This window comes from Ptychodera flava, chromosome 7 (genome assembly GCF_041260155.1).
Source record: "Ptychodera flava strain L36383 chromosome 7, AS_Pfla_20210202, whole genome shotgun sequence".
Lineage (NCBI taxonomy): Eukaryota > Metazoa > Hemichordata > Enteropneusta > Ptychoderidae > Ptychodera > Ptychodera flava.
This window is the reverse complement of record NC_091934.1, coordinates 31933509-31947637: the sequence shown is the minus strand read 5'-3', so window position 1 is coordinate 31947637 and position 14129 is coordinate 31933509. Positions and strand designations below refer to the sequence as shown.

The following is a 14129-nucleotide window of genomic DNA, read 5'->3' as shown; positions in this document are numbered from 1 at the left end:
TTATACATGGGAGTCTATGGACTGCCTTATACATGGGAGTCTATGGACTGCCTTATACATGGGAGTCTATGGACTGCCTTATACATGGGAGTCTATGGACTGCCTTATACATGGGAGTCTATGAACTGCCTTATACATGGGGGTCTATGAACTGCCTTATACATGGGAGTCTATGGAGGTGAAAACTAAAAAGTCCTCTAACACGGCCAAATTTGATTGCATCGTGAAACAAATTGACGTGCATCTGTATGAGGTAAGGGTACTATCCTTGTACCAAGTTTGAACGAAATCGCTCCAGGCGTCTCTGAGATATCTGCGTGAACGGACGGACGGACGCACGGACGGACAGACGGACGGACGCACGGACATGACCAAACCTATAAGTCCCCCCGGACGGTGTCCGTGGGGACTAAAAACTGCTGAAAAGGAGTCAAAAGTTACAGCTATTCAAGCTCTAATTAACCATTGCACTAAACTTAAAGAGACTTGCTTTGTTAAACACTGCAGGATTATTGAATATACTGTCAGGAAATGGCCGAGTTAGCACTTATTTTGTGTATCAAGATGCAGATTCTGAAGTGATAGCATGCATGCATGCAAGCTCTTGTAAAAAAACAGATGACGAAACAATGAAGTAGGAAAATGGACTGATGATCTGCCGGGAGATTTATTCAACAGCTGCAACTTGTAAAAATGTAATAATATTATCTGGTGTGTACTGGAATAGCACTTTCAGAGGCAGGATGTCAAGTATTGCTTGTTTTAATTGTCCATTTCGGGTAATGTTAAAATGCGAATGAGAGCTGGCTTGAAGACAGTAAATGTCTCTATATCCTCATCATAATCTATGGCAATTTTGGCAACTGCACCTGTACCAGTAGAAGAAGGCAAATACGTTGTATTGCATTTTAAACAGGTGTGATCTTCATCCAGGGCTTTATCTCGACATCTTTTGTTAGGGCAAGATGGGTACAACTTTGCTTCAGAGACACCAATAATGGTTCCAGTCTGCATAGCCTCATCATCAGAAACATCAATGGCAGGAAGATCTTCAAAATTCTCTTTAGGTACAGGCTGATTGAAAAAAAGAAACAGAAGATAATTTTACATCTTGTACAATGAGTTGAAGAGTTGGACAGACATGATGTACAAAAGTGAATGTAAAAGTGAATTTACATTCACTTAACAGAAAACATACACCTAAAATGTCAAATGTAATACAGGACATTTTGATACACTGCTAAATATTTATATGGCAGTAAAAATGACAAATTTTGTTTGCATTTAGGTCCTTCAAATGGACTATAAGTTTAATAACACATTTTGTACTTGCAACTGACAAGACTAAAAGCATCCTTAATTGAAAATTTGTCAATTTGAGTGGGCAGACATGTTCAAGAGATTTTTTCTTGCCTATATACAGCTGCTGTTAAAAGATAATTTATTGAAAACTAATACCCTAAATCACCTCTGGTACTCACCTTAATCATGGTGAAGTCAGTTGAAGACAAAACTGGCTCTTTTCTATATTCACCAACTTGGAGACATGAAACTGAAATACAGTCATCAACCGCAACTGATAGCTTTGACTGATCTCTCCAAAGTGCTACACTGACATCACCAGTTGCATCTTGGAGATGGAATTTCTTCAAAGGTATATTTTGTGACCAACAGTCTGGACATCAGATACCTACATGTATGGATGTCAAAAGGAAAGCAATATCAGTGCATATACAATAAAATCCATGAAAATATGACATTGTATCAATTATGAATTTTGTAGCACTCATTCGCCTTTTAGTAAATATATTTGAATGCATCGATTTCATTTGAGAAATTGCTTAGTAACTGTCATCAAACTTATATGAAGGGTTGATAATTTTGTTGTATACTGCCAAGTTTGTTGACCTTAGTCAGTGGGCACAGTGATATTGGCTAAGGTAACACAGTAATTGCCAGCGGCTTCTTATGAAAAAAGGTGATTGTACAAATCAAGTGAGCTACCTAACATTGCTTATAAATGCAGATATAAACAAAACCATGATACTAAGAATGAAAATAGTAAGAAATAGTCAAAAGTTACAACTAGCGGAGTGCTTTGATTGCTACATATCGCTGCATGGCTGCCAAATGACAAGTTGTTAACAGCCAGGATGTGTACCACTTACTTTGATAACTTTGCCTTCAACTGTCAATTTCCTTTTACGTGGTGATGTTCTTGCTTCAGTAATGTTGACTGCAGGTGCCACAGGTACATCGAGAACTTGAGCTGCCGTCAGAAGTGCTTCAGGGATTTCTAGTACTTTATTGACATCAAACACCTCAGTGTTTTTACCAACAGACACTATTAAATTGCCATCCTGCAATCTGGGGGAGTATTTCTTGATCATGATTACCTTTGACTCATGAAAGGAAGAGAATTTAGGAGGATCCTCAACATAGCAAATTATTGGTGCTGTGTTGTCACAAACCACAGTTCGCCCGGCGGTTTTTTCTTTATCTCCAATTTGGTATTTTGATACAGTTAACGGTTTTGCAACCTGAACTGTCAAAACTCCTTTGGTATTGGTATTTGCTTGTATAGCAGCTACTGTGGTTTCTGATCTCCTAGGCATGTTTCCTGGAAAGAAAATTATATATGTATGCATCAGTGTTTTTTGTAGAGGTTGGGGGGGGGACATGATAAAATGGTTTAGGAAACTTGATAACAATACCAGTAACAAAGGGGCAGGCTAGTGAAATGACCAGCAAACGCTGTTAACATTTATCTGTTCACCAGACTTCGCAAAAAATACTGTCCATTGAAATGAGCTTTAATAAGACTCACTGATAAGTTATACTACCTATAGCACCTAGTGCCACATAAAAATTAGCTAAGAAGTCTAAGGTGGATTTGTCGTACATCTGTTTTGGCACCATGTACATGGTATGTGTAAAAGTATGTGACAGAAGTTGCTCTGTTGTGACCTTTCACTTTTGATAAGCATGCCTAGGCTGTACACACAGTGTTTGTGTAATTTGATCAAATTGGTAAAATGCTAAGCAATTTAAAGGTTTATTTACCTTTAGCCTTACCATTTCTGCTAATACAGATTTTGAAACTCTAATTGACTGCTTTGAGAAATCAGATAATGCTAATCCTGCAATGTGTGGTAATCGTGATAATGCCACTATTATGCCTGACCTGGGCTTTTGCATTTATGGCCCAAGTCAACAACAACATTCTTTGACTTTTGTGAATAGTTATAGCCCAACTTGGTATGAGTGGCAATTGTGTCCTTTGTATTTCAAGGCCACCTTTAGCAATGAAAGTAGTGGTCATGGGTTTAATTGAAATGGTTTGATCAATTGGAGATTGCGTTGACTGTCCAATTTTGGATTGTCAAATAAAATGTCTACTGCCCTTGGCATATCTTTTCTTGTATCCCAGTGAAATTGTATTAGTGTGCCCTGAGCTCCATTTACAAGGCCTTCTGCAGTGCAAATATTGCGGAGTAGGAGCACTCTACTGCCAATAGTAAGTGTTAACTTAGAAAGCAAGCCTCCACACATGGTATCATCTGAAGGTATAGCGGTAATAGGCACTGGTGAGGCATCAGAGGAAGTATGTATTGCCCAAATGGTGTATACTTTGGATTTTGTCAGTGTAGCGATTTCCTCTGTTTTCATATTATTGTACTGATAGCACTGTAGCCGTGTTGGAAAGAGACGTATAGCTGTATCAAATGGGGGTTTGCATAGATCAATGTTACATCGCTCACAAAGTAAGTTTATGTCAAGTGTTGAGGGGTTGCCTTCTCTAACACGATTGAGTAACTCTTCATATGGTCTGTCACTTTGTTGACGGACATTAGTTTTGAGGAAAAAAGGTTTAAAATACTGTATCCAAAGATTGCATGATGGATAATTAGCATCGTCAAAGAGATACCTAGCAGCTACAGGGCGCAATTGGAAAAAGTCTCCAAAGGCTACAATACTGCAGTTTCCAAATACTGATGTACTGTCAGAATCTGGCTTAATTTCTTGTAGCCTGTGATGAATAGCATGGAATATGTGATCAGAAACCATACTTATTTCATCTAAGATAATAAAATGTATACTTGCAAATGCTCTTTGCAAGTTATCTTTCATTGCTGCAGTGAGTGGTATATATTGATAATTTTTAGAAAAGCGATTAGTTACTGGCAAACAAAAAGCTGAGTGTATTGTTTGACCTTGGACATTGAATGCAGCTGTGCCTGTTGGCGCCAGTGTTAATACACAGGCAGTTAGGAGTTTGCGAAAAATTGACTCTCTCAGAATTTGCAGAAGAAAGGACTTTCCACAACCTGCTCCACCTGTGACAAACATGTGCAAAGGCTTGGGCTTTGTTTTGGTTTTGCAGTTTATAAAATCAAGATATGTTTCAGCATATGCAATGATATGGTCTATTACAACTTTCTGGTCTGGTGTGAGTAATTTCATTTTTGTGTTGTAAACCGAGTCAGTCATGGTAAATAGGCTTAAATGGTGCCACTGTAGGTATTCTTGTTGAATGATGTCAACAAAACTATTTCCATGAGTACCTGCTGGTCTGATGAAATATCTAATATATGAAAATCTGAAACTTTTGTACCAGTATCCAAATCACTGAGTAGGTTTGATGTTTCAACATGAGATGTATTAGGTGTAAGGGCATCTGCAATTTGTGTATCACCATGGTGCAACTTGTGTAGCAAGTGCACATTGTGTTCAATGTCTTCCATGACATTCTTTTTGGGGCATGAACTTTTGTCAAACAGCTGTTTTTTAGCCAAATACACATCATATGCATTATTGAAACCACAAAGGATTTCATCTTCATTGCGAAAAGGCAGGAAAAGCAGAAGCTGAGAGTAGTAGTATTCATCATCATGTTCGTAAGGATTTAGAATTGGATATCTTATGCATGCCGGTTTGTTCGCTGAATTATCCAAGTATTAAGTTTCAGCAACTTGAAACAGGGTTGTCGATGTCCATTATGAGATTTTGCCCTGCAAGGAGTGTACCATGTAGCAAATGTGTACAGAGACATATGATCCCACATGTGGCCAGATGGTCTGTTGCTGTATTGTTCAATACAGCCTATCTGAAATACATTTGTATCATCATCCTGCAAATTTTCTAGAGTATTTTTTGGAAGTAATATTTTAGATCTTTTGGCTGGTTTGAGGCAATTTACAAATACAGTAGCCATAGATGACTGCACAAAAGGTATATGGGTCATTCGGAATGCTATCTCTTGAGCTGATACTTGTCGATGGGATAACACAATGGCCCCGATATTGTGTAGTTTACGTCTTTCTGAAGATTCTGGTGGCAGTTTATCAAGTGCAGAAGATATTGCTTCACGTAAGTGTTGTGGTTCACTTTTGCATATATAAGTGCATATGTATAGGGCAACACCGTACACACTCGTATCAACTGAATATCCATATTTGCTTGCCAAGTTTTCAATATTACCGGATTGTAGGCATTGACCATTGTGTCATTTAGATTTCTTTTGGTGATGTAAAATCGAGAAGTATTGCCAGGATCAATATTTGTTTTCAATCTGGTTTCATGTGATGGTGGACGTGGAAAATCAAACCGACAGTGGCCAGTTTTGGTTAAACATGTTTTAGTATGGCGGTGAACCTGTAATGTCAAGACTAAATGCCTTAAGACTGGGTCTGTATCATCTGGTATCATGGTACTAACATGTTTATCTATAAAAGCAGGGACATGTGCACGACCTTCAAGAGAATCAAGATCTGGGCTGTCCTTTATCCACAGGAACATGTGGATATGGGGAGATCCTCGGAGTTGAAATTCAATTCTTATAAAATGCTCTGTTATATGTCCCAGAGGTTCTGATTTGCCTTTCAATATGTATTTCAAGAAAGCCTGCTTTCGTCTATGAAAATGCTTGGCAACTATTATTGGATTTTCACTCATTAAGGACCATTTTTGGAGTGGCGTTAACTTTTCAATATCTTTATGAGGAGCCAATTGAGAAAAAAGTTCTGGCCACTTGAGATCAGCAGCTGTCAAAGTTATGAACCATGTAGGTGGACCTTTGCATTCTATTTTTGCTAACAAATTGAGAAGTTGGGAGCGCCAGTATGCTGGTGTCCCCCTGATATTTCTCATGAAGGCATAGGAGTTTTCTGTAATAGCATTTTTACCTGGCTTTTTGACATCTGCTGCAGTGATAGATGATTTACCATTATTAAACAGTACAGGTGACTTCATTCTAAGAGCAATTGAAACACTGCTGGCCAATGCTCTACTTTCATATATAGAATGTGCATAAAATAAGTAAAGCAATTCAGATGAAAAGCGCTTGTCTGTATGTGACAATCTGGCTTGGAAATATGACAAATCTGTTATTTTTGTTGGTCTCTTAGCCAGAGGCCATTTTACCAAATGGAAATAACCAGGGGAAGGTCAATTCCTCAAGTGGTTTTACTGTTTTTGACAGAATATCAATTGGTTTTGTTTTTGGCCATGGTAAAAAATTTGACTGTTTTTGCTTAATTGAAGGTTGAGGAAAGCAATCCTGAGCAAGGGAAAAGTCCATATCTGAGTCCTGGACCTGAGTTGATGGAACTGTACAAGTTTCTGTAGTGTACAGCTGTGGGACCTCTATGTCTTTATACAAGGGATTATTCTTTTTCAGCCACTTTAATGCTGAAAACAATTTTCAAAGTTGATAGGCATGGACTGTTTGTCCTTGTCATCAGAAGGTACAACAATTACATTGGCATCAGCCAATGTACATGGAAGTGACCTCAACTGTTCATTAATATCAATGGAAAAATTTATGCATTGGCCTTTTGTACCATACTGGCCACCTGGTAATGTTACTACAGATATAAATGGCTGGACTTTTGCTAGCAATCTTTTTTCAAGGAGATTTAAACCCTTTAAACAATCTGGGATTGGACCAGGATCCATCTCATTCTGTGAAGCCCATGGTGCTAATGTGCCTTTTCTGGCATATTGTATACATCTTCTACAGTAACATGTGACTTTCTTATTAGTCTGCATGTGAGAGACTTCTTCAGGGAATAATTGCTTTTGGCACATTGCACAAGTTTTACTACAAGTTTGGTTTATATTTTCTTTGAAAAGAAGTATGTCTTTTTCCAAATGAAATATTTTTTGTCTCTTACCTTTTGGAGTACTGCTATTTACAGATCTTTTGTTGATTTTCTGTTTTGTACTTTTGAATTCACCATTTGCATTGGGCAAATCATGAGTGGGTTTATTACATGGCTTTTTTAGTGTGGTTGATCGAGTGTTCATTTGTTTTCTTGTTATTTTAAAAGTAGTTGCATGTGCAGTTGCTTGCAAGGCTGGAGTTTTTGCATTTGAAGACATATGTACAGGGGTATTGACAGTATCTGAGAGTGGTAAATGTTGCTGGTTTTGAAATTCTAAAGACTGATATTCATGTTTTTCAATTGCATAGCTTTTTGGGGTATTATTGAAAGCAATAGTACTCTCGAAGTGCTCATGGACATGGCTGAAAATAACTGTTTTCATTGGAGATGTCTTGTCACATAATATACAGTAATATAATGGCAGGTTATTGTAATCCATTTGAAGAGAAACATACTTGTTCAGTAATGGTTGTGATATCTCAGAAAATGGTTGTGATATCTCAGAAAGATAATTGGAAGGGAAGGAGTGTGAATCATTTGAAATGCTGTTTTCTGGATCTGCTTGTACATTTGGTTCATCTTGATGGCATATGACTAAGTCATCATTGGTCGGTTTTACATATATTAAAAGATATGGGTCATTCATTGCTTCACTCAATGAAGCTGTTTTTATTTGTAGATCATTCATTTTAAACCACTGGTCACCTTCCTTGATGAAGGAAACATAATGACCAGCAGACAAAGTGTTACCATAGTGAGTTACAGTACCAGCAAGGACATAGAAACACTTGCCATTCATAGTGTTTAGGGAAAGGGAATCTTCAGAAATCACTTTACAACTTTGTTTTGACAAATGTTCATCAAAAAGCTTCACAGTAATGATGAGAATCAGTGGTTCTGCAGTAACTGTTAAATATTTGTTTGCACCAGTGCACATACAGTTATTACAAGTGTAATCAAGTTGTTCAGTATCAAAGTAGTTGTTAAGTAAATGCTGTATTGAGTTATTTGCATTGGGAAGCATTATGTCTAAAACACTGTACACAGTAACAGAAGTTGCTTGACAATTATTGCATGTAACAACTTGATTTCCAGAAAGCTTGAACACTTGGGGATTGTTGGGAGTTAAAAACTGACAATTATAAAGCTGGTTTATAATATAAAGTAAATACTCATGTGAATCATTTTGTTCATTGGCTGAAATCTGTCATTGCAAGTATTCATGATATAATTGTAAAGATCTGATGATTTTTTTCTGAATGTTTGAGATGTTTGACTATTGAATATTTGTGTGATTGTGTTAACCAGTGTATTTTTCCCATGGTATGGTTGTTGGAACAATATTTGATGAAAAGTAGGGCAATGCATTAATAACTGTACAATTGCATTATGAAAACAACAATTATTGGGATTAGGAAGACCAGTTATCAGTGGATTTGAAGAAGTCATTGTAGCTGGTTGAAGGCTTACCAGTTTACTGTACATCTGCAAAGGAACCAGATATGAACTGAAAATGCTCCCTTGTTTAACATAAAATACAAATTAAAGATTATTTGATTAGACACTGTGAAGGGTCTCTTGATACAGTTTAACATACGCACAAAACCATATTCTGGAGTATTATGGAGTTTGGAGTAGGAACTCTTGATTAGCCATGTGGAAAGTCTCTTAATACAATTTAATATATACGAAAACAATATCTCCAGCAAGTTTCATGGAGTTCAGAGCAAGGGTTCTTGATTTTGGGATTTTGGTTCATGTTGATGGCATATGACTAAGTCATCATTGGTCGGTTTTACATATATTAAAAGATATGGGTCATTCATTGCTTCACTCAATGAAGCTGTTTTATTTGTAGATCATTCATTTTAAACCACTGGTCACCTTCTTTGGTGAAGGAAACATAATGACCAGCAGACAAAGTGTTACCATAGTGAGTTACAGTACCAGCAAGGACATAGAAACACTTGCCATTCACAGTGTTTAGGGAAAGGGAATCTTCAGAAGAGAGGGAGTTCCTGATTTACAGTGCTAATTTGGTAAATTGATTAAATATGCAAATTAACTATTAATAACATGATATTGCCAATGTCTCGCTCTACAGTCAGGGGTCTATCAGATAAGTATGTGTATAAATTTCCATCAAATTTGATGCAGTAGTTTTAAAACTATGTCGATAATTAGAAAAGTTCATTCAATATATGTGCAAATTAGCATGGTTCTTGTTGATTATCCAGTATACAGACAGACAGTCAGAGAGACAGACAGGCATTGCTAAACTTAGCTTAAAACAATTAAATTGTAAACATATTATCTGTAAAACTGCTAATAAACAGATTCGTGTGAAGTTGCCAGTCTTTGTAGGGCAACTGCACTGATTGCACAAGTGAAAACTCAAAGTCATCACTATAAAGAACATCTGGAATTTCATCATCATGTTCCACAATTTCCTGTAAAGTGCTAACACCTGTATGTATACTACCTGTGCAGTGATATTGAGCAAACTGTGGAAACTCGCATGAGCTTATTGTATAGTAAACATGTAAAGAATAATCACTCTCCTGCACACTGCATGTAGGGCCAGGATTGGGCAAAATTTGGATGTTTGTCAGAGTTGTTATAATTTCATGATGATCTAAAAATGTACATTTGGCCAGCGGAGAAAGTGTGAGATTCTGTATTGCTGCTAATTTTAAACAGTTTTGTTTATTTCCTTTGATTAGATAATGTTGATCTTTGTTCCAAATGAATGTTGTAATGCATTGATAATTTTCCTCAACTTCATGCATTATGTATGGTGCAGGTAGAACTAATGGCTCTAACAATACAAAATTATTGCTGTCAGATGGCCAGTGGAGTGCTATCTTTTGCAATAAAACACAACAATGGAGATGTGTGCATTGAAAAGACATACCTGCTTTCCTATTAAAAAGCTGCCAAACCACAACTTCCCTGTAAAAGTGAAAGTGTTCTATGTCATCTTAAAATGCATGAAAATGATTTTACTCATCGCTGCAGTTTATTTACTTTGCAACGGATTGTACATTTTCTAATCTATTGGCAACGCTATCTTTAGACAAAGACGGGGGGGGGGGGGGGGGGGCGCTGCTTTGGCATCAAAATTTCAAAATCAGTCAACAACAAAGAAACGTGTTGCCTGTGAATGGAAATATGCTTTTTCTAATTTGCGCCATTCACTAATTTCTGGACAATTATTCAGATACAGAGAAGAGTAATCATTGAGTTAAAAAAAATAAGTTGTCCAACAACTCAGACTTTCCTTTCATAATGGGTTAATTTCAAAATCAACAGATACACTGACGATCATGGCGACCGTTAAACGCGACGCTGAAAAAGGAAATCAAGCACATGCCTTTTATTGACATTTTGCACTAGTGTTCTCAACTTTCGAGATCCATTTCTGTATACGATAAGAAAACGATAGTGGACATTCCCCACGATATAATGAAACCTTATCTTTTTACGAGCCCCGGTACGGTCTGCCGCCGTCGCTTGAAAACAATCTCATAAACTCAGCCAATGGGCAGCTGTGTATGGGCAGCTGGATGCTTGACTTCCCGGAGAACGCGAGCTGTCAGTGCCGTTCAAGCACAGGATTATCAAATTTCAGTAAATGTACCTACCTAGATGAAATCCTGTCTATAGGCTGAAATTTCGCCGAAGTTTGACAAAATGACATAGATTTTCAGGTTCAAATCCGACATTTTTGAGTTTTGAGTGCAGACAGAAATAAGTTTTGACTTGAGGCAACATGGCTGCGACCCCATGTTGACCCCAAGTGAAAAAGTGTTCGCGATCAAATCTTCCTATATTTTTTCAGAATTTTCGACAAAATCATTGCTTCTTACATCTTTTGTAAAATATTAAAATAAAAAATGCGATGTGCCATGTCTCCAGATTTCTAAAAATATCGTTCGACGGAACGAGAGCAGGCCCGCACAGCTGTTCCTGCGGTTATGGCAAGGGTGTATAGCTTGGAGTCGACAGCAATTATTTTAGGCTTGGCAGTGCAAGGGTTTATCATCTTTATTCGAAAGATAGAGGAGAAAAAACTGAGAAAATGTATAACTAAGTCTTCCTAGTACGGAGAAATGCGGCTGTGGTCATTTGCATAGTAATAGTCTCCTTGCTGGCAATTTTCAACGTGACCTAGTTGAGTCCAAACAAATGTACGTTTTGGGTTTTGGAGTTCACGATTGGAGGGGTCTAAAAATAGTTCCCAATACAAACCGTAGCTCCAATTTTAATAGGAATTTTACGGCCTTACGTCAAAATCTTGCTGTGAAAGTACGAGGCCGTACTTATGCTCGTACAATGTCAGTTTTGAGACAATTACATACCTCAAATGGTAATACAGATACAGTTACATTGACTCACTGGGCGATTTCGACTTGAATACTCATTTCGCAAACTTGTGACGCAGTTGAAATTAAATGCTGACCGCCAAATAATCTTCATGAGACGAGATCATTCTAGACAACCTCCAAATTATCCAACCATTCGCATTGAAGTTCAGCTCGCTTAGAGTATCATAACATTCTGCGGCCTTCTTTTAGATCGACCCTAATTTCTTCCATTTAGGTAAATAAATTCACAACCTACCTTGACAAAACTTCATCCACCATCCAGGACCATCGACCAAACGCACAACAAATTTGTCTTGACGTCATCATCTCCTTACATGGTAATGGGCATACCGTATTTTTTAGTAAAGGAGACACAGAATACGTCGGATTATTCAGTTTCAAAACGTATTACATTGTGTGATGTTGTCAAAAAAAGGTAATGTTACTACAGTGGTATAAATTACAAAACACAAAAGTTCAAATCAGTTTATTTTGGGCAGGCTTTACCCAACATTTCATATTGTTTCTTATGCCAGATTTGACCACGTGCTTACTGGCGACCCCTTTACATGCAAATTTTGTGTCAAATGATGTGTTCTCCTGGAAAAACAAACGTACGATTTCTAAATGAAGGAGGCGAAATTTGCCCTCAAGACTCGAAACCACCCCTTTACGGGGTGTACCTAGCTATTTTGAATGAGCTTCTCGAATCTGCAGCTCTATTTCGAAATGATGGTCTGGTTTTCTCAGCTCAAGGATAAGTGTTCTCCATCGCTGTGGGCATTACTATTCTCAAATGGGGGTACAGTTTCCAGTCGTTGTGTTTTTCATTGTGTCCGGGATATAAAACCTTTCCTTTTGACACTTTCAGTTTGATTAACACTAGTCCACATCTTGTCAGTGATTAAACATGTTTCAAGTTTAAATGTTAAATTCTGGTCTCGAGCCCTCCTGTTCGACCAAACTGAAATTACCCCTCCCACTTTGGCTCGTCCAGTGGGTGCAGCAAGGGTCGTGCCATCGACTAAGAAACGGAGGGTGCATTAATTGTTGCATTTCGATGCACATTTTGATTATATTCAGAAGATTTTGTGGCAAAAACTCAGATAGAGAAGCATTAATATTCACATCTCACTTATTCAAGACTGGCTGAGAGCAGCACTTCCATTCAGTTAACATCATTACGCCATTTATTATGCCAGGAAAGATGAAGCCAAGACATTTGCCCTCCCTGGTCTCAGCCAGGAATGGTTATACCTTACAGAGTTTTTTCCCACGGAATGAAAACAAATGTACTTGGGCTGAGGCCCAAGTACAATAAGCGTTTGGACACAAATTTAATTTTTCAATTGTACAGATCGCTGGTAAGCCAGACTGTCAGTCTTTTGCACAGATCTTTTGGCTGTCGCGTCCAGGGAATTTTCTCAGCCTTCATACTCCTGAAAGAACAGACTCATTCACAACAATCAAATGCACACAAGTAAAAATGCAAACAACTAGAGCTAAACAGTGAGTCTAGGTATAAGCATTCATACCTTAGTTTCTTCATGGTCAACCTTTCCGTTTGTTGTTATAGCTTCTTTGATTTGTACAGGAAGAACGGTTGACTTCATGGTCGGGACGGTCGTCGTGCGAAATAATTCGTCAGTGTACGAATGCCAAAGAGAACACTACATCAAGAGGCCTTCATATGTTGACATTGGCAAAATATCAAAACTGATCAATTTGCATTCTCAGAGCAAATTTCTATTCCTTGGGGATACATACAGGAGAATGGTGGCTATACGTTTTAGACATTTAAAACACGTTCAAGCTCTTCCATTTGTAGCATATATGCCGACAAATAGCCTATCTCTCATTTGGTGAATTCATTAACCTCGGTAAACATTCGAGAACTGTTACACCATAACCCTATATGTATAGGTAAACTTTGGCAAGTCATTTAAGACATTGAAGCTAGTAAGGTTCTTTTGTTCATTATTCATGCCATACATTACCCATTCTTTCAGTCAAGGAAACCTCAAGGAAAAATATAAGTGTGAAAAGTAGACGGATCAAGCTTAAAGGGACATAAACTTCCAACTTTTAATAAGATTATATGTATTACTGTTACATAAAAGAGGTACTCTCATTGTCTTTTATCCTCTACCGAAGCATGTTGAAATACAATTTGAATTTAGTCTTGAAAGTATTTCGTAACAAAAAGGCGAGAAAGTTGTGAAGTTCCAATTACATGCTTATACCGGCTGCCAGGTAAACAAAGATTTATCTTTTTTATTTCGACACTCTGGTCCTTTCTGTTGTTTAAGACAATGAAGCATTGAATAGGCATTTTATTCGATGCCGTAAGAAAAAGAAAGTAAAAAACACTTAATTCCCTAAGTTTCCCCAAAAGCCTCATTCCTATAAAAACTTCAGTTTAGATTGTCTCCATCGCTTGGCCCTTTCTTCGTCCTTATGACACAATTAATCATTCCTTGGTTCTATTCAATATAAACAAAATGCATCTCTAAGGGAAATATGCAGTACAGTTGTCCAATAATTTGTTAAATCACATATATTCTATAACAAAAGCAATCTAGCCGAATCCAGTCAG

General features: G+C 37.5%; 2 protein-coding genes across 2 annotated transcripts; both read right to left on the bottom strand.

The window, feature by feature from the left end:
- Window positions 1-782: 782 nt before the first annotated feature.
- LOC139137289 (uncharacterized) lies at window positions 783-11826 on the bottom strand. Its single transcript, XM_070705298.1, has 5 exons — window positions 11790-11826; window positions 10081-10118; window positions 2169-2620; window positions 1482-1690; window positions 783-1074 (listed from the first exon to the last, which is right to left on the bottom strand). Exons 1-4 carry the CDS (start codon window positions 11810-11812, stop codon window positions 1649-1651), a joined length of 555 nt encoding a protein of 184 aa, XP_070561399.1. The 5' UTR covers window positions 11813-11826; the 3' UTR covers window positions 783-1074; window positions 1482-1648.
- On the bottom strand, window positions 6685-8347 carry LOC139137751 (uncharacterized). The gene has a single exon (XM_070706017.1). It carries the CDS (start codon window positions 8188-8190, stop codon window positions 6685-6687), a length of 1506 nt encoding a protein of 501 aa, XP_070562118.1. The 5' UTR covers window positions 8191-8347.
- Window positions 11827-14129: the final 2303 nt, after the last annotated feature.